At 40.7% G+C, this 21,585-nt stretch overlaps 1 protein-coding gene and 1 pseudogene across 2 annotated transcripts in view; both read left to right on the forward strand.

Moving 5' to 3' along the window:
• Nucleotides 1–14,938: 14,938 nt before the first annotated feature.
• On the forward strand, nt 14,939–16,679 carry LOC147615787 (uncharacterized). Its single transcript, XM_086778393.1, has one exon. The coding sequence runs from the start codon at nt 15,861–15,863 to the stop codon at nt 16,455–16,457; it is 597 nt and encodes a 198-aa protein (XP_086634519.1). The 5' UTR covers nt 14,939–15,860; the 3' UTR covers nt 16,458–16,679.
• Nucleotides 16,680–16,885: 206 nt separating this feature from the next.
• LOC147615788 (uncharacterized) overlaps nt 16,886–21,585 on the forward strand; it is a 31,334-nt pseudogene continuing 26,634 nt past the window's right edge. Inside the window, exons 1-3 of the transcript XR_015262633.1 lie at nt 16,886–17,107; nt 17,442–17,799; nt 17,891–19,070. The product of XR_015262633.1 is annotated as an uncharacterized LOC147615788 (transcript). The remainder of the gene's footprint in view (nt 17,108–17,441; nt 17,800–17,890; nt 19,071–21,585) is intronic.

Here is a 21,585-nt window from a genome sequence, read left to right on the forward strand (position 1 = left end):
AAAAAAGCAAACAAAAAAAGCAACCCCTAACAATAGAGATTTGAGCAAACATTGTTGTTTTTCAAATTTCTTTTGTATAAATAAAATTAAGAATAAGATAAACTTGAAAAAGATTTTTGGTTTAATTTCCAGATCATTTGGATCCCCAATTGGCAAAAAGCAATCGATTTTGAGTGTTTTGTAGACCCAAATTAAGAGGAAAAAATAGCAAACCAAATCATATTATATTTTAAAGTTGTAGAATTGATTATCAAGGCTATGAAAACATGACAAAAAAATTTGGTCACAGTCTAATATCATTTATCTCCTAAAAATATAAAAATAGTGTAAAAATAGGTACTTTTTTGGCCCCAAAAATTAGAAAGAACTAGCTAATAAGTTTAAAAAATTACAATATCTTGTAAATCAGATATTTACACCATAATTGACTTATTTGTAAAGTTTTATAAGGTTTTGACCCCGTTTGAATGTGAAAAAAAGCACAAAAATAGTACTTTTTTGCCCTAAAAACAGCAAAACTACCCCCAAATCAAAGACTAACATAGCCATAATAAGTTGAGATTATAATTATATTATATTTTTCTATCTTTTGGGACACTAAGATAAGGATGGCACCTCATAACAATTGAAAAGGAGCAACTTCAACAAGAGCGAGCCGAAGCAATAATGAGAACGAAGACAAAGCAACAAAAATCCCTACGCCATTGCAAACCATGTCAATGGTTTAGGAACCACCCATAATCCTTGCTTCTCTCTTCCAACCCACAACTAACCTCACGATGACTGCACCTATGGTAGCACCCATCCCCACTTCGACAATGCTTACGACCACCAACGCTATGCACGTACGACAACCTAGTAACCAAGTACTAGTAGTTCAAGTTAAAATTAGAAGTAGAATTGCATGCATTGCATACATGACTATAGATACAAAGCCTAGTATCCTATATTAAAGTGACTAAAAGTGTTGGGAACTCCCTGACTGGAGACATCGTACATATATTTTCACTTTTAGTTCAAAAGAATGTTTTTGAATGCTGTATACAGTCAAGTTTGTTTGGCAAAAAGGAAATTTAAACATTGTATTGATTAAAACTACAGTCTATGACTAGATGAACGCGGCAACTAAGCCATAGCCGCTCATGCTTGAAGTCTTGAACCGCTTGAGCTAGTTTTTGAAGACCCTGTAAGAGGCAATTTTGGACCCATGTCTATGGGAGATTTAAATGTGGCAGTATAGTCACAACCACTCTTCTTGAAGTCTTGTGGCACTTGAGCTAATGAACCAAGTCAAATCCCTACTTCTTGGTTATTTACCTTGTATTTAGTTGGATGAGCTACTGATTTTTCTTGGGCAATGGAGATAGTGGCAATTTTGTTTTTGGACGCCCATTAAAATAGCCATAACTCCTTAGGGGCAAGGAAGCTTAGAAGGGCTATGAGCGTTAAACTCCTTGCTTGATCGGAGGGAGGTGTAGCGGGCTTTTTAGTTGTACACACCATGGGCTAGCAATGTAAGGTTGGATTCTAGATCTTCTAATGGATTGTTTTGTTGAGCCATGGAAGTCCCTATCTAAGGTAGATTATATGAGAAAAAGATTATGGTTGTAATCCACTTGGGGTTTGATAGGCTTGGATGGCATGGCTAAGTTATGATAATGTGATACAAAATATTGTTTAATTTCAAGTTGTTGTTAATAATTAGGGTACTTTCATTAGGCTTGTCTTCAACTGTTTGAAGGGTTGATTTAACAAACGTTGTGCCAAGAATAATTAAGAAACATGCTTTCATATGTCAGCAATGTGGTAGTAATTAGATAACAAAAAGAAACTAGTGGCATGAGTGGGTGGAAAGTGGGAGAGGAATATTCATCCTATGATGCTATTTTCATGGATGGGTGGACTCGATCAATCGGGTAGCTTTTCAAATAAAAGGATTTACAAAGTAGTTCAACGATAGTCTCCTTATGAGAATTTATGACACCACCTTAGGGGAACACATTTGTGATTGTGCCCATGAAAGACTAAAAAAAAAGCATCAATGTCTATGAATCAAGGGTGAGCTTAGAAAATCTTACTTTGATTTCCCAGTGCAAGCCGATGAGGTTGATTGAGTGTGAGATGGTCATTAGCGAGACCTTTAGTAAATTGGTGATATTTATCCAGTCATGGAAAAGGATTTTTCCACTCTCTAACAATAAAAGCAACAACGGTCTTTAGACTGGTCTTAGCTTTTGACATGCAAGGTAGATCCACTTGGGTTTCCAGTTCACTAAGGTTTAGACCTTTCCAGGGCGAGCTGGACCAAGGCATACTGGATTGCCTTACCTAGATGACTACTGAAGGACCTCAAAATTTTTAACTAGGGGCACCAAATGTGGTATCAAAGCGAGGTTAATTGATTGCTTCTATTAAATTGATTGATTTATAATTATACATGTATTTGTATTCATGAGAGTATGACCTCTATTTCTATTGCAAGCCAAATACCAAAAGTTCCTTTTGTTTTTGACCATATACCAGACCGCATGCAAATCTTGAGATCATACCTTTCGACTAAAGATTATATATATTATAGAGAAGATGATTGATCCATACTTAAGAAGGATAAGATGTGGCTGGAGTGCATGGGACCTCAAGATTGGAGTATCCGTGCTGGAAGAGTTGAACATATTCTTTTGGACCTAAGGAGGATTCGTTGGTACGAGCAGCTGAAGCTTGTGAACATATATGTTTTTATACAAACTATAAGATTGGACTCCATAGTCACCATTAATGGAATTGAGATGACCCAGAATTAATGGGTGTATATAGAAATAACTAAGATAATTCCCACATATTGCATAGCTCCATGAAAGTGACTTAATAGCAAACTTTGTACTCCTTTGTAAAGGATATCTTTACCTCCCCTACCAGACAAATATAGGGAGCTTAAACATCTGAAGGAACCCCTTGTTTTTGAAGTAGTTAAGGCAATGGAATATCATAAGTGGGATAGCTCACTTGATTTTTTGTATTACTGGTTATTTTTGGAATAAGAATTCTCTTTTGGCTTTGTCAAAAATGACTTGGCAAAAATTGGACTTTGGCGTAGAAACCCATGAAAGGTTTAGGGGAGGGAGTAGCTAAAGGTTCTAGCATAGTCCCCTACGCCCTTCCAAAAATGTGGTCCATGATGCCTGGGTTTCTATAGATTGGGGGAATGTTTCTATTGTGGCGATAATTAGTTTACATATCTTTGAGAGCATGAGACATGCTAAATTTGGAACTCCTTTAAATTGACTAATTGTGGTTGTACATGCATCTATCATATATTTCTGTGTAGCTTCTACATAATTGGAAGGTGTGGATAGCTGTGGATAATTGAGCCAAGTGGGATGTAGCCTTTGCTTCTTTGTAAAACTCTCCCATGTGCAGTGATGGAGGACTGGACAAATGGGATCAATTTACTTCTCCCTCGGGGCTTCGGCATAATATGCCAAGTAGAATATGAAACTAAATTATGGCTATGGGAAAGTTTATCTTAAATAGGAAATGTCATTTATTTAATGTGTTTATGGGGCTATACTCTGGAATCGTTAAGTATTATTTCCGCCAGTCTAGCTATATTCCAAAATCCTCTAGTTTGGGATGTGCCTCATCTGTGACAATTGTGGTATAGTCGCCTCTTGTGTGTATGGGGTGAGCCTTTCTCCACCTGCGAAAGCAATAGCTAATCATGAAAGTGACAATCCTGATTTCCAGCAGGTCGGCCAATTGGGGATTGGCCAATTTTGTGTGCCATCCCACATTAGCCCATAATGTGCCCTCTTTAGCACCAAGGGAAGTAATTCTTCTAAATCTGGGCGAGGTGCTCTTAAAGAGTATGGCACATAAAGCTGTTTTGTTGGTGTGACCTCGGAGTAGGCTTCTGGTAGAATCCTTCGAGTTGGTTCAAAGGGCGTTACTTGCATTAGCACTTTGAACATCAACTTGGGCTTTAACAGAGGATTGCCAACGCGAATGAAGCCCTCATATTCTACACCAGACAATGATTCCAAAATTGTGTCATCAGTGAAAGCTTCAATATTATCCTAGGGAATAGGATAGTGTATCTCCTGAGGTTACCGTTGGGCAGACGGGTGAGGTGCCAGTATCTCCTCGGGGGAGAGAGTGTTTGTGGGAAAATCTATCTGCTGTGCTGAGGAGTGAAAGTAGAGAATATGCAGTCTGCCTGAGATGTGTTAGTAGGTGGGGCATTAGGATAGAGATTAAGGAGTTTATTTTAGCAACATTAGAATTTACGAGGTAAGTGGAAATTGAAGATGAAGACAAGGATTCTTCTTGACCATGACATGTGTAGGTCAAGGATATCCTCAGGATTTATGGTAGGATATCCAATATGGGTGGCGAGAATCTAGGGATGATGTAATGGATGGAGAAGATGTACCTTGAGCAACAAAGGACTATGATACTCACATACACTTGTATTCGCATTTCAATTTCTAGTAAGCAAGTGATGTGTGAGGGTACCTCAGGATTTGGAGGAGAAGCCGGGGGGAGTATGTCTTGAATACAAGGCGTACTAAGTTCAAAGGAGAGGGTTCATCGAATGATGAATTTGAAGAATGGATTGACAAGATGGAGCTTTACTTTGAACTTAGCCCTCTCGTAGTGATAGGGCCAAGGTTTTGTTTGCTACTTTGCATCTAGAAGGTTATGCCTATGCATGGTGGTGGCACTTGAATGCTCATGACTATTTGATCACTACTTGGGATGACTTCAAGCTTGAAATGAGGAGAACCTTTGTTTCAGCCCTCAATAGATCAAGGATGGTGGAGAAATGAGATGATCTCACTCAAAAACAGGTAATGTCAAGGACTATGTGCACAAGTTTATAAAGTTTTCACTTCATGTGGAAGGCTTGAGTGAGAGTAAAAATTGAGGAAATTTGTCAAAGGGCTGCAAAACAACATCAAGGTTGATGTGGATGCTCAAAGGCCCGACACAATCAAGGTGGCCATGTTTCTGCAGAGATCTATGAGGCAAAGTATACATATGCTAGTGGATCAAGGCATGGAATTAGGGTTGATATTGGCACTTCAACTTTGGGCAAATCTTCAAGCGGAGTTGCTTATCACATGGGTTCCTCCTAGATTCCCAACCATCTATGGAAGAGGTGGAAGAGGAAATTTCAGATTTGGTAACACTTTTTCTCGACCTCCAAATGGTGATGGGAAGCAAGTTTATGCAAAAGCATCCAACAAGAGAAAGGTTTTGGGAAGAGATCGTGTTAATGACTTGAAGGAAAAGGGTTTATGCTTCAAGTGCGGTGACAAATGGAACAAGGATCATTGGAAGGTTTGTAAGGCCAAGAAGATGATCCTAAGCATGATTCTCACCGAACCTTGCCATGAAGACATTAGAGAGGATGTGGATGAGTATGAGGAGTAATGTGAAGATGCCAACAATGAAATTGAGGATATAGAGAAGAATGGTGAATTTTCCTTTGATCCGGGTAGATTAAAGGAGGGAGATGTTGACTATGATGATGGGCAACCAATGCCTATATGTACTCATCACATGACAAACATAATATGGCTACTCTATGTAATATCTCAAGTGATGCCTATGCTGGTTGCAAAGAAGCCAATACATTAAGGTTGAAGGCATGCATTAATGGAAGGGTGGCACATGTTTTGATTGATAGTGGAAGCACACATAGCTTTATCAACACCAAATCCATGTGCAGTCTCAAATTACAGCCCATAGCTTTATCTTTGTGGCATGAGGTTCAAGCGGCTAATGGGGCAAAGATGGATTGTACAATGGTATGAAAGGATGTGAGGTTGATTCTCACATATGATTATACTTGCAAAGCTGATTTGCTTGTATTGGATATGGGCCCCATTGACATTGTTTTGGGGTGCGATTGGTTGGCAACTCTTGGGTTGTTTCACATGAATTCACAACAAGGATATATGAGTTTTATGCATGGAAACCATGTGGTTACATTGACCAGAACTAGTGTGCCTAGTATCAAGATGATCAATGCCACACACCTCAAGAGAGAGCTAAAGAAGATGGGATGCCTTTATGTTTTACAGTTTTCCAAAGAGGAAGGCAATGAACAAAAGGGTGAAATTATCATAAAGATATGAAGAAATTGTTGAAGGAGTATGAGGATGTCCTAAATGCCAAAGTGCTTGCCGCCGAGCTTGAGCCACATACCAAGCCTGTCAACAATAAGCCACTTTATAGATTGTCAAAATTGGAGAAGGATGAAGTGGCAAAGCAAGTGCAAGAGCTTATGGACATGGGATGGGTTACTCCTAGCCAATCACCTTTTTCATCACCCGTACTCTTGGTCAAGAAGAAGGATGGCACTTTTCGTATATGTGCATGGAATATAGGGACTTGAACAAATCTACAATCAAGAATAGATTCCCCATTCCACGAATTGATGACTTGCCTGATGAGTTAAAAGGTGTATGTTTCTTCTAAGAGATCGATTTGAGATCGGGCTATCACGAATTGAGAATCAAAGAAGGTGATGAGTACAAAATCGCATTTGGGACCGAGAGAGGTCTTTACCACTATTTGGTTATGCCTTTTGGATTGTGCACTACGCCGACAACATTTCAAGATTTAATAAACAAGGTGCTTGGAACAATATAGTAGAGTTTATACAGCTTCTGTCTCTCTCTCTCTCTCTCTCTCTCTCTCTCTCTCTCTCTCTCTCTCTCTCTCTCTCTCTCTACACTTTTGCATTTTGTTTCTCCACAGCAGTTGTCTTATTTTCCGTTGTGCATTCCAACAGTTGCAATGTTGGAAGGCTAAGCCTGTGAGCAAGATGCCATCCTCCTTGCCTTGTGCCTTGTATGTAACTTGTTGCCCTTGGCGGCTTGGCCCACAAGCCACCAACTTGGAACACTGCCACAGAGCAATCCTAAAGATGAAATCCACTATGCCTAGAACCCGACAATCTCTGTAGAACTGCTTGCTTGAGAGCACGTACAACGTTTCGTAATACCCCTCTAAGCAGCACTTGTCGAACACAAAGTTGTCTACACTAGCTCTCACTACAACTGCTTGATACCCGTTTGGCCCTACCTTGTTCATGAACGTCATGTTCCTCGCCATGAAACCATCTGCAACTATGCCTATGATCAACACGCAGGGCAGCTTCATACATTTAATATACTTAGCATACGACTCTTGGATTTACGAAGCATTTAAGAGTTTTGCTTCTTATATCGACTGTTGCAGACCTGTAGGTGATTTAGTATCTGCTTGCAACATCTGCATTGGCAATAATGATGCTTCTTTTGCATCCATCTCCCATCAGCGTGAGGTTCACAAGAGACTTGCTGATGTTCAGAGTGGACCTTCGTTTATAGATGCTGGATTATGACAAAGTGATCGCTGGGAAACTCTTTCAAGAGCGTCCTAGTAAAGGCTGAAGCAAACCACCGGGCTTATGTGTAGGATCCTTGTTTTGTTGAGAAGGCAAACAACTTGTCACAAAAGTATACACATCTTTCCACATTCTTTTCCAATAAAAACTCTTCCGCACCTTCTCAAAGGTCTTAAATAGTCCCATGTGCCCCGACAATGGAGAAGAATACATCTCTTCTAACACCCTCTTCTTGTAGCTTGATGTAGGCACAAGGTAGACTTTGCCTTTGTAGTAGATGAGTCTATTATTACGAAGTTCAAACTGTGGCAAATCATCATGGGATCCTTGCTGTAATTTCTGCGACAATGGTGCCACTTCCTCATCTAATAGGTACTCTTCTTGGATATCCAAAATCCAATCTTTATGTACCTTCGAAATTCCCATGCATCTACATGCCCATATGCGCAACAATGCATCCACCACAACATTCTCTTTTCCCTTGTAAGAGATCTCAAAGTGATAATTTTTCAATATAGCCACCCACTTTCTTTGCTTGGGAGAGAGCGTAGGTTGGGACAAGAAGTATCGAAGCACTCTATGATCACTCTTTACAAAGAAATGACTCCCATACAAGTAATGATGCCACTTCTTTATTGCATGAAGTATTGCCAACATCTCTTGATCATAGACATGCATAACCATTTCCTTCTCATCAAGCTTTCGACTCTCAAAAGTGATCACTCCATGTTCTTGGAACAAAACAACCCCAATGTCTCTTCCACATACATCGGCTTGAACCACAAATAGCTTCGAGAAGTCCAGGCATACAAGTATAGGGGCTGATGTGAGCATCTCCTTGAGCTTTCGAAAGCTCTTATCAGCTACTATAAGCATCCCAAAAGAAAGCCTCTTTCTTAAGCTTGTCGGCGGTGAGAGGTGCAACAATATGAGCATACCTCTTCATGAATCTCCTATTAAATGATAACAAGCCCAAGAATCCTCTTAATTGAGTGATATTTGTTGGGGTGGGCTAATTCTTAACACACTCAACCTTCTTAGGGTCCACCATAATGTGCCTTCTTTGCTCACTACGTGTTCAAGATACTCAACCTTTTATGCCATAAATGTACATTTGCTCTCCTTTGCATATAAGTTGTTGGCTCTTAAAGCATCCAAAACAGCCCTTACATGCATCAAGTGCTCTTTCTCTCCTTTGCTATATATCAAGATATCATCAAAGAATACAAGCACCCATTTGTAGAGGAACAAAGATCTAACACAAAAAGGAGTGTGGGGGCAAGGGTGGTATTTATACCACCATAGGTTGCTGGTCGGCCAGCCCAAAAACAGCCGACAGTAGCAAATCATATCCACAATTGGGAAAAAGCCAGTCGGCCAGCATATACACAGTCAGCTAGAACAAAAATCTCAGTCGGCTTAGGATAGAAACAGTCGGCCAGAACCAGACAACCCCCATGACAAAAAACAAGGAAAAAACGTGAAAAAAATGGAGAGAACTCTTGGGGCAGGCACACCCACAACAGAGGCAAACCCATAATAACAGAGGCCCTCACTGAGTAATATGGACCATGGTATAGACGGGAGATGACTAAAAACACCCCCTCTCAGCTCCTAGATGTGGAACCAACCCTAGTGGGCTAGACTGCTGTTGGAGCATCGCCTGAGGTAGAGACTTTGTGAAGAGATCCATTGCATTGTCCTCTATCGTGACAATAAACAAGCAAGATGTCACCAGTCAATATCTTCTCACGAACAAAGTGACTCTTGATGACCGTGGGTTCCTCCTGTGGAAACCCAATCTCGCCAAGTAACCTCTACAACCACACAACCCCACAAGTAGCACCACAAGTAGCCCAATACTTTGCCACTATAGAATACAAGGCAGTTGCCTTTTGTTGCTCCAAAAAATAGCTCTTGAGCCAAGGGTAAATCCATAGCCTGATGTAGATCTCCTCATGTCTGGATCTCCTCCCCAATCTAAGTCACTCCAACCTTGGAGTCTGACTCGGTCCGTTGTTCCCCCTCTAGTGTCATAGAAGAGTCCAAGATCCTTTGTACCCTGCAGATACCGCAAGATCCGCAATCCTATGTCCCAATGAGTCTTCAAAGGTGTCTACATGAATGAGCTCAACAGCCCCATTGGAAAGCTCAAGTCCAATCTGGTGTTCAGCAACCTAATCAATGAACCAACAAGCTTTTGATACAACCTGCTCACAAGGATCATTAATTGTAAGTTTGGTATTCGGATCCATCGGTGAAGAAATAGACTTGTGGCTCTCCATCCCAAAGGTCTCTATAGCAACTCATGAACATACCGCTTGTTGAGAAACAAAGAATCCCCTCTAGGTCTGCCAAATCTCCAATCCCAAAAATGATTGCTCAATTGTGAAATCCAATACAATCATTTGGGTCATCTGGTTGCAATGATTGCTCGATTGCAAAGTCCAATATATCTGGCATCGTTGCCATCCAATGGGTCATCTAGCATCGTTGCCTCCCATATACAAATCTTGCTCCTTGGGCTATTGGGCATCATTGCCACCCAAACTAGAGCATGTTTAAATAACCATTATAAGCAAAATAATGATCAATTCTAGCCCAATATATATATGTAGTGGAGAGGGCTAGAGGTATGATCCCTCCCTCTTGAATCTGCTCTTGATGCAAGACGTCCATATTTGTACTTCAAATACATGTGGACCAACCACTTCTTCAATGCTCATAAGCTCGAAGTATATCTGGATAGTCCTAGAAGTACTCCTTTGGCGTCCATTTCACGTCTAACAGCGAATAACTCTTGAATTCCAAGAGGAACTTTCTGACCACTGTCTTTCCTCTTTTTCTCACAGAATGAAACACAATCTATTCTAGCTCTTCCACCCCTGGTGGATCCTTCAAAACAAGTTCCTCGGGGGATAACCTGTATATGGTTTCAATAAATTATCACGGAAAACATTATATATCTTCCAATGATCTGAAAGATCCAATTGATGGCATACATGGTTGATCTTCTTGGTATCTTGAAAGGTCCATATACCGTCATTCCCTGACTTTGGCAATCCAAATATAAAATCCATAGCAATATTCTCCCATAGATCATTTAATGGGTGCAATAATCTTGCTGGTGTTTGTTGATCAAACTTGACCTTTTGACAAAACAAACATTCTGGAATCATAAAGTTCAATGTCCTTTTTCATAGTAGGGCAATAGAAGTAGCTCTCAGCTTGAAGTGTAGTCAAGGTGTCTCTATGCCCCATGTAGAAAGGAGCATGGTATGCTTCCATTACCTTGGCCTCAATTCCTTGTGTTACACATGACGTGGGTTTGTATCATAAGAAAACCCTTCTTGATGACATAAAAACTCACCAAATCTGTATTCTACAATCTGTTCCAAAACATCTTTGAAATCCTCTTTGGTAGCATGAGGATCCTTCATCAAAGAGAAATTCATATGGTAACCCATAGAAACCTCATGGCTCAAAACCTCAGACTTTGAGGTCTTTGCCTTTAGCATCTAGCACATTCATTTGTCTAGGCATAAGCAAGGATTGGCCTAAAGAAGCCCAAATTCTTCTTGAAATAGTATTGTGAGTAGCATTGAGGCTAATCATTGCTTGCTTTCATTGAGCGTTTTTGCCCACTAGGAAATCTAGCCAAACGTTGATTAGATCCTCAAGAGGTAGCATAGATGTTTTGGTGAATGATTCCCATTCACTTTCAGAATCATTCATTTGATTTTTTGCCCTTATCTCATATTCTCCTAAAGCACTTTCAAGTCTACATTTATGCATGGAGGGTTGATTGAGGGTTTGAAGGTCATTACTAGGATTAATACTAATTGTGTACAAATATGTATATTTATTATTTCTTCCGAATGTTTGTGTTGACATTTATGTCTCATTTTCATGGATACTTTCAGTTTCATTTACTTCTAGCTTTTATTGTTACAATAAGCCAATGACATTCTCCCACCTCCATACAACACATTGAGTTATCTCCAATCACCTTATCTCAAAGGTTGAGTTTCACATTTGGCAAATCTAGCTCATTTTGAAAGGGAAATTGATAATGCTCTATTTGGTCTTGTTTCTCTTGCATGAACATTTGCCTTGAAGATAATGAATAACCAAGTAGTTGATCATTTTTGGTGCACCACACATATTGCATACTAACTCTCCAAAGACTCTTGTATGCATGCTTTCTATGCGCACTATCCCATGTCCACACTTCTTTGTGGCATACTATAGCCACTTCAATGTGTTGACATTTTTCACGATGCCCTTCCATATTCTACTGATACTATTCATAAGCTCTTGATATTCCATCTACTATTAATATTCCCATATAAATCATTGGGGTGGGAGGTAGATAGGATATCTCTGAGGGACTTCTTCCCCTTCCACCCAAAATACCTCATAGAGAAATTGATAAGAGATGAGAGGTAGAAGCATGTTGATAGAGAATTGAGGGTCATGAGTAATGGAACAAAAACAACTCTATTTCTATAGCATGACTAGATTCTTCCTTGGTTTGAGAGTGCCACTATTGGCAGCTACTTAGTTTTTCATGTATTCTTTGGCTATTTGCATGTTCTTGTTACAATAAAAGAAATTAACCTATTTCTTATGATTTAAAGAGTCAAAATCCTTACCCTTCTTCTTTGTATTACTGGAGAAAAAGCCTAGTCATTGCCACCATTGCAACATTGCATTTGTATCTCCTCATCTCAAAGGAATAAGCTAAACACCTCAAATGTGAGAGGGGTAGATGTAACACCAACATTCAAAGATGTAACAAAACTATTATACTTAAGCGGTAATACCCTTAGACCATGACAAGGACTAGATTTTTTGTTAGCTCTCCTCACCCCTTGTGTCTCCCTTGAAGTTTAGTCATTGGCATGTGGCAAAGTCCAAAGTTCTTCCCCATTCTCTTCTCTTCTCCCCCATAACACCATCTCCTCCTCCCATGGCTACTCCTTAAACTCTTGAGCCTTTAGCCACTATCTCAAGGCGTGTGCATGTAAGGTTTCCTATCTTCAAGGCAAGGGTGAGAGAGGACCATGCCTTTGGCCACTATCTTGAGCTGTGTGCAAGTAAGGTTGCCTATCTTCAAAGGCACGGTGGGGCAGAGGACACCAAAGATCACATTTGCAATGTATTTATCTTTAGGGCACCATCATTATGTCACCTTTATATTATCTTTAGGGCACCATCATTATGTCACCTTTTCTTTTATGAACATGTTAATGTTGGGAAAGTTGGAAAACTTAAGAAAACTCTCATATAAAGCACTCAAAGAACCCAACATCTATAAATAAACTATCATAGCAAGGTTTAGAAAACGAAAACATTGATCCAAAAAGGAGGCCTTTCTATAATGCTACATCTTTATACCTAGCAAGGTATAATTTTTACTTTGTTCTATATACATGTAAATAGGGGAAATTCACCAATACTTGCTTATACCTAGTAGGCTCTAATTTTTACTTTGTTTTGTATACATGTAAATAAGGGACAATCAACAATACTTACTCATTGTTCACCAATACTATGTAAATAAGGGACAATCACCAATACTTACTCATAATTCACCAATACTTACATGTAAATAAGGGAAAATCACCAATACTTACATGTAAATAAGGGAAAATCACCAATACTTACATGTAAATAAGGGAAAATCACCAATACTTACTCATTGTTCACCCACAAACGAATAAAGTTATTTTGTTAGAAAGCTCAAAAGCACATTATTTGAAGAAAAAGCCTTAAGTACTTTCTTTTCCTTTGTAGATGGGCAAAATTAGTTTGCATGATGGTGAAGAAAATTAGCAATTAAATACAATGTTTGCTTGAAAGTTCACTTTCACCAAGAGTTATGTGTGGATTGTAGCAAGGTGTCACCTAGTGAGCTAGAGTGCCCTATGCTTTACATTTCACTTGCATTAGGAACCATTTTATTGTAAATTGTAGCACGAGGTCATATAGTTATACGCACTCTAAGAAAAGCTTGCCTTCACAATGTGTACTTTTTTTTCTCATGTTCTCTTAAAAACAATCATTTGGTTCTTCAAAGAGTATATTTTCAATTTAATGGATCTTTTTTGTCATTTGCATGAATGCAGGTGCTTGCATTCACACATGCAGAGAGAGAGAGAGAGAGAGAGAGAGAGAGAGAGAGAGAGAGAGAGAGAGAGAGAGAGAGAGAGAGAGAGAGAGAGAGAGATGTGGATCTTTTTTGTCATTTGCATGAATGCAGGTGCTTGCATTCACACATGCACTCTGAGAGAGAGAGAGAGAGAGAGAGAGAGAGAGAGAGAGAGAGAGAGAGAGAGATTAACGTCGGTAGAATGCAACACGAGGTCATATACAACCAACGGTGGGACTTGAACTCGGGTGGATGAGAGAGAGAGAGAGAGAGAGAGAGAGAGAGAGAGAGAGAGAGAGAGAGAGAGAGAGAGAGAGGTGGATGTGGACACAAAATCGAGTTTTTGGATTCTTTCATGCAATAAATATTGGCAATCTAACAATCACATGTATACCATGTTGTTCAGACTAAGGTGTTGGGGTGAAGTCATTATTCACAACAACTACACAAACAATTATGAAAGAAAGCTCCCCTTCTATATTTGAATAAGATCAACAAAGCGATGGAGGCCAACAAGGATAAAGCCCTCTTCCTTGAATGAATCTTTTATTTACACTCACATCACGAGTTCATTTCAAAATTGCTCCTTGAACATTCTCAACGTTATTAGTACAAATACATGGGTAGGCCGTAGTAGGTTATCGTGGTTAGGGATTTAAACCTCAAGGGTCAAAGATTGCATGGTAGTACGAATCCATGGGTAGGGATTTAAACCTTGAGGGTAAAAGATTGCATGCTATACTATGCTAGCAAGCCAAGGCACCGTTTAGGTCTTAACCTCTATCCAACTAAATATGGGTGAGTTTCAATAGGTTCACATTTAGGCCGCGTCACTATTGAAACTCAATGTTGATCTTAACTTACTAAATGTGATGACTTAGGGTGACTTAAGATGATTTCCACTCCCCCTCTACTTGTGAATGTTCGGATGGGGAGAGGGTGGCTTCGGAGGGTAATTTCTGGAAGGCGTGAGCATGTTGCTCCATTTTGAAGACACCTTGAGATCTGTTATCTTGGCTAGGTTTGGGGCTGAACTTAGGTACCTTCCGATTAGCTGAACTTAGGTTCGGGGCTGAACTTAGGTACCTTCCGATTAGCTGCAAAATAAGGCTTAGATTGAAGTGATCCTAAATTGCTAAAGGACTTAGGGTGGGGGAGACAGGATAGTGGATAGTGTTCATACTCTATCCAACAGGCTTGAGTTCAATACTCACCCACTCCCGCCCACCCTCTAAGTAAGGGGTGAGGTTTAATATAAAATCCTTAAAAAAAGGTGAAGGAATAAAGGGAGAATATCCATCCCATCACACTTACAATTTGAAGAGGCTCTTGTTGGGGGGAGGGAGATAGTTTTCAATGGGAGAAGGCAAAAGGGTGAAAGTACTAATGTGAATGATACCAAATTTTCCCACACTTCTTGTCTCTCTCACGCTCGATCTCTGCTCTCATCACCCAATTTTTTTTCCCCTCACCCTCTCGTTGAAGCCAGTTTTTTGGGAAGAATTGCTGTCCACCAGCCTTGTAAAGATGCAAACATTTCACTCCTTTCTAGGGTTTATCGCCATAGCCTTTTGCAGAGAGGAGCGTTTACTCGCCACAAGAAGGAGAAGACGCAGATCTTGCACCAATCTATAGGCCATGGAACACACGCAGATCTGCAGGATATGGCTACCCACCGGGGAAAATGGGGACAGGTAGAAGCATCATCAGGACTTGGAGAAGTAAAACCTGTGAGTTTGATCTCCTTTCAGTTCTCGGCTTAAGTATTTTGTGATGAATATGTGCCCTCTTTGGGGCTTTCTGAGGTGTTTCACAGCAAGGGGAAGAAGTATTGCAGCAGTATGGACAGGGTAGGGTTGCAATGTATGTGGGCAGCACGTAGTGGCTTTTCTCAGGAAAAGCCTGGCCTTAGTACCAGAATCTGTGGCCTCCTTGACACGAGAACGGCAAGTCTCTAGCTATTGTTTCTTGCAGCCACGGCATTCTTTGCAGTCTAGGGTTTTCCATTGATTTCATTGGATGTCTTTTGGTGCTTGAGATGATCCTGCAACACTGATACTAATCGATCTTACTGTGAAACTGCTTGGAAGAAAACCCTAGGGTTTTATCTCACACTATGGCCGACCCTATAGAAATCATTCTAGAATTTCTGCAAAGGCACCAATTTGCAAAAGCTGAGGCAGCTTTCAAGGCAGAACTTCTGGAGAGAGGCCTCTTTTATCTTCTGAAAATGTTCTGGATTGGGATTTGCAGTTGCGTTCTCGTGCACCACAGGGCATTACCATTGCAGACGAGCAGACAGCCACGTCCATGCCTGAGAGAGATACTTTGAGAGTTTCCCGTAATGAAGAGAAAAAAGCTGGAGGGATTCCCTTGGAAAGGGTGAGATCTCCCCCAGAGAAGCAACTGTATGTAGAGTATGAATCTGGAAAACCAGAGTCTCAAGACTCGCTGTGCACACCTCCACATGAGTTTGCATTTGAAAATGTCAGGACTTCACCAGAATCTGAAGCCGCAGTCTCTCTTGCAGGAGCCAATGTTTTTTCTCCTTTTTATGAAGTGGAAACTGCAGGGCAGGGATCCAGCTGGATAACTTCATTTCAGCAAGTGGAGGTGTCCTTACCGAGCATGCCAAGTGTAAGCTCGACAGAGCCATTGCCTGTAGAAAATCAGGTACGACAGGTCAATAACGAGCCACCTGAACAAGCTTCAGCAGGGGGCAATGAAGGGATGGTTTGGCAACAGCATTCAAAGCCCACAACTGCCTTCGATAGTTTGCCAGGATCACAAAATCAAGCTCAACAACAACTACATAAGAATGAAGTGTTGCAGAAAGAGTTTGATATCGAGTGTGATGTCTCAGGGATAACTTGTAGCACATCTACCTGTGTAAATGTAAAACATTAGTTTAAAGACAGTGGGACACAAGCACATTCTTTCCTTCAAAATGAAGCTAAAGTATCTGGGTCAAATTTACCTGCTGCCAAGGGGCGAGTAGAGGGTAACACCAAAAAGGTGGTGAAACGGGGGGAAGGAAGTTTTCAGGTGAAAAATGGTTTCATAACAAGCTCAACCAATGAAGGATCCTTTAAAGATCTTGGCTTGAAAACTTTTTTGCCTCTTTCTTTTCTAAAGTCTTCTGAAAATAACGAGCAACAAAGAGTATTGACGCTAGACTATGCCGATTTGAATTTGAACAATCAGAAAAGTGCAAGTGGACTTAGTTGGAACTGTGGAGATGTGGAAAAGTTTGAAGAGATCAGAGCACCGGTTATAGGAAGCGGAGCAGCACGCCATCTACCTCGTGTAGAAAATATGGAGCTGAGTGAAAATGGTGTCCATGGACCTGAAGAGCTTCCCAGACTGCCTCCAGTTAGACTTCACTCTATGGACAAAAACATGGACATTTTTAAGGATGGTGGATCTGCTGCTGAAAATGAAAACTCAAGTAGAAGCTTGGAATCGGCTGCTTTCAGGAGCACAGGAAGCACTTCAGAGGGTTTTTGGATGGGGTACATTAGCGGATGGTCCATTGGGCCTGGATATGCCAACTTCAGGTATTTTCATTTTGCTACTGACTCTTGAGTTTGGCAAAATCCATGTATTAAAGAGAAGATGCCATTGGTGTTGTTTTTCTTATGTACGTACATATGTATGTACGAACGCACACAGGTATGTATGTGTGCATATGCATATATGTCTGTTTGTATGTTTACATATACCCATGGCACGTGAAGCTTTTGCTTTATTACATGCATAATTTACTGTAAATGTTTTATAGTTCAAATTGAGAAACATGCACACAATGTTTAGGCAAAGCAAATGTAGATTTGTGTGTAGTCTAAGCTCCCCAAGAGCAACAAGCTTTATATTTATGTGAATGCTATGTAGTTTTTCTTCTTCCTACTTTATCGGAAGATATGTCAGAGCAGCTTTCTGGTTTTGCAACTGCTGCTGATGGCCAGAGTGAAAGATGGTATCCTGATGAATACTGTGATTCTGACACTTGGGAAGATGATGATGATCCTGGCTACCACAGGCAGCCAATTGAGGATGAAGAGTGGTTTCTTGCACATGAAATTGATTGCCCAAGTGATGATGAGAGATCAAGGCAACGCACAGACAAAAACATTCTTACTGAACCCAAGCATTCAAAGAAGGTTGATGAAGATGACCGCTCCTTTGTAGAAGAGGAGTCTTACTTTTCAGGCGAGGAGTACTACAGATTACAAGCAGCCAAGAAAGAAACCTATAAGTTACAGCAGTCTGAGTTAAGAAACCAGGTGGATCAAGGTCGACTTACTTATACTAATTTGTACTCAACACATAATGAAAGAAACCTATAAGTTACAGCAGTCTGAGTTAAGAAACCAGGTGGATCAAGGTCGACTTACTTATACTAATTTGTACTCAACACATAATGATAATGACAACCTGACGCTGCCAAGGGGTGATGATGATGGCAATGCTTATGAAGGCCAGATTTTTGATGCTGAAGGACAAAATTTGATGGGATCTCAGCCAGTCTGGAAAGGCTTCATATATCAAGCAAATGAGCTAGAACAAGCTGATGTAGTTTTGGGTGGTTATGGAGTAGAGGGTGGTTGTGCAGATGGGGCTGATGATGATAATTACGGATCTGTGAGGTCAGGAGGGATTCTGGTAAGTAGTGATGCCGCAGATGTTGGCAGTGAGGTAAGGGATAGCTTGGTAGGTGGTAGCAGTGAAGGTGATGCAGAGAGTTTTAGAGAACACGAGCTAGTTGCATATGGGCCAGGTCATGAAAACTTTAACTCTCAGGAATTTTTTAGCAACAAGGAAGGGAGGCATGTGGAGGTGAAAAGTGCCCCTGTGCAGCACCTTGATGAAGGTGATGTTGAACGCGACATGATTCTACAGTGTTACAATGAAGAGTGGGGTCACTCAAAGCGGGCCAATGAGAGGGAGGCTGCAAGGAGTAATATTGAACTGGGGGTTTCAAAATGAGCAGCTTAAGGGTAAGCACTTGACTAACTGCAGCAACAAAGCAATCCCGGACAATGGTGGTTTTGTGTTTGAAGGTTTTTCCTTTCCTTCTCCTTCAAGCACTGGTGACGTAGCAGTGTCAAGAGCAGGATCTGGGAAGTCACTTTGGTCAAACAGAGAAAGTACAGCTCAAGGAGAAGAGACTGATGGGTATGGTAGTGGCATGGTAGGCCCTGATGACACATTGGCTGCGTGGAAGCGGAAAAGCAACGATTCATCACCAATCATCTGTTCAATCGAGGAGAATCTTCCAAACCTGAACTTGTCAAATCACTCATCGGCGTCTCTTCATTCCACAGATGAGTATGTGAGTTTGGAGGCAAGAGAGGATGGTATTGAGGAGTTGGATGTAGGAGGTCAATTGCCAAATGTGTGCCAGCCATCAGCTCAAGATGAGGAAGATGCTGCAGCTGCTCAAGAGGAGATGAGAACGTTGGGTGCTGATGAAGATCAGTATGAGATCTTCGATCTCAGAATCATACACAGAAGAAACAGGTGAATGCCACTAGCATTTCCCTTGCACTTGATGTGCAGTTTTTGTGTTAGTCAATGATTTGTGGAAATAAGCCTGACTTTGTTCTGACTTGTATTTCACCAGCATTTTAAAAAAGCAGTTGTAGAGCTTTATTACAGTTGGCTTGTCTCTTTATTGCCAGCCTTTCTCCTAGCTTACATAAGGCACTTGCCCATAAGAGTCATTAAAAATGGAGAAGGAGAGGAAACGTAATAGAGATTTTATCACAGCTTCAGGCTGATTATGCACATTCATGTGCCCATGTCACATGTGGAAGCCTTAATCACGTATTAGTGAGTTAACTGTGCAGTTACTGTAGAACAGAGGAGAAAGATATATGAGACACTAGATTGGGTCTCCCAAAACCTACACAAGGGCCCCTACCTTTCGATGTATTTTCTTTATTATGAAGTTGATACGAGTTCATTACAGTTTAGAATCCTTGACACGAGTTTCCTTGCTTAGATGAACTCTGGCCTTCTTGCTTCTGCTTCTCTGTTGAAGTGGAGTATGTTGTTTTCCTGGGCTTGTTACCTTCTTGGATGCCTCTGCCAACTTGTCCCCAGGCTGGGAACAAGACTGCCAAAACAATCTGTCTTCTAAGGCTCTCTGGATTACCGTGTCTAAATTGTCCATAGCAGAACCTCGCCTTTGCTCCTCTGCTGAAGTGGAGTGCTGTGGCCTTGAACATGATGCCTTCTTGGATGCCCCTAAACTGCATGTAGATCTACGAGTGCTATGACAGTGCCAACAGAGAAAGGAGTGGGCTTGTTACCTTCTTGGATGCCTCTGCCAACCTGTCCCCAGGCTGGGAACAGGACTGCCAAAACAATCTGTCTACTAAGGCTCTTTCAAATTCTCTTTTGCGTGTGGGAACACCCCTTATGTGGGTGGAATTAATTAATTTTTAATAACATTATTAGTGATTAATCACTGGAATACCGTGTCTTGCAATTGTCCATAGCAGAACCTCGCCTTTGCTCCTCGGCTGAAGTGGAGTGCTGTGGCCTTGAACTTGACGCCTTCTTGGATGCCTCTGCTGATGCCCTACTGACATATTCCTAAACTGCATGTAGATCTACGAGTGCTATGACAGTTGTTGACAAATGGAGCTCTCATTTTGGTAATTGTGTTGTTGAATGTTCAGAAATGAATTGTTTTTTCATTCATTTTTCTATATATATATATGTACACTATATAGTATATTTTTTATGTTTGTACGGACCTTACATATTTAACGTACCTCAAAATCTCAACCCGTACCTGAATGCGTACTGTACCTTTCCACCTTGGTTCTCGATAAACATGTCTGCGACAGGTAGTTTTACAGGCATTTCGGCCCCCAATAGAAATCCATAGAAAAATCCTCGATCCATGAGATATCTATCCATGAGTTCTGTAAGTCCACTGCATCCCAAATAAAGGGAGCCAAAAATATACTCCATCCAAGCAAAAGGAGCCAAAAACTCAATAGTCCTTGGTCACCATGTCTCTATGAAAAACCATGTAAACCAGGCTTTTCAACCATAATGTTTACTTGAAACAATTCATGGCAAACAAACAACACACAATTCTCTTGTACGAGCACACAAGGGTTAAGTGTCCAAAAACACTTACAATAAATTGCAAAAAAGCAGTAACTTTGCAAAACTCAAAGTATACCTAGCTTTTCTTGCTAGGTTCGTCATGAAGCCAAAAGAAATATCTCCTCAGTATACGCATAAGATATCTTGAGATATAGCTCCATACAGCTTGCTCACAAGCTTGATTTATAATCCACAATAATCCATATGAAAAAAGTGGTGAACACGGGCACATAAAACCAACTCCATATTCCGAGGATAAAATCTATGAATCCATAAATCGTTAGACCAAGCTGTCTAGTGCTCATGCTCATGACTCCTTTCATAAGCTCAATAGCAAAACTGTTGGTCAGTGTAGTCCCCACTTCTAATCTTTTCTCTTTCTCATTGTTAGAAGAAAACCTCCTGCTTCCGAGAAAGCCTATGCTCTGATACCACTGTCACAAGTAGGGGATGGAACCCGGAACAATAATAGAATATACCATAGTCACCAGAAATGAGAAACGGGAACGGAAACGTTTGAGGAATGGAAACGGGAAAACGAGTTTTTAGGGGTGGAAACGGCCGTTTCCTATGACAACATCACTTGGGAAACGAGAAATGGCCATGGAAACGGATGGGGTCCAGAAACGGAGAAACGCGTTTCTAGGGGCTGAAACGGCTGTTTCCTGTGACTATGGAATAGACCAACACTTAAAATACTAGACAGAGCATCACAACACAACGGAAGAACCATAAATAATACAATAACACCGCACTGAGCTTGAACGGTTGGCCTTCCCTTAGGAACTTCTTTATTCACACAAAAGCTTTTACAAGATACCAAGGTGCGTGTGCATACATCACCAGATTTTCCACAAAGCATCAGCACAAATCTTGCCCAGATAACTATCCAGTGCCAAGATACAAACAC

Source organism: Cibotium barometz, chromosome 39 (genome assembly GCF_041138505.1).
Source record: "Cibotium barometz isolate CiBa-2024 chromosome 39, ASM4113850v1, whole genome shotgun sequence".
NCBI classification, from domain to species: domain Eukaryota; kingdom Viridiplantae; phylum Streptophyta; class Polypodiopsida; order Cyatheales; family Cibotiaceae; genus Cibotium; species Cibotium barometz.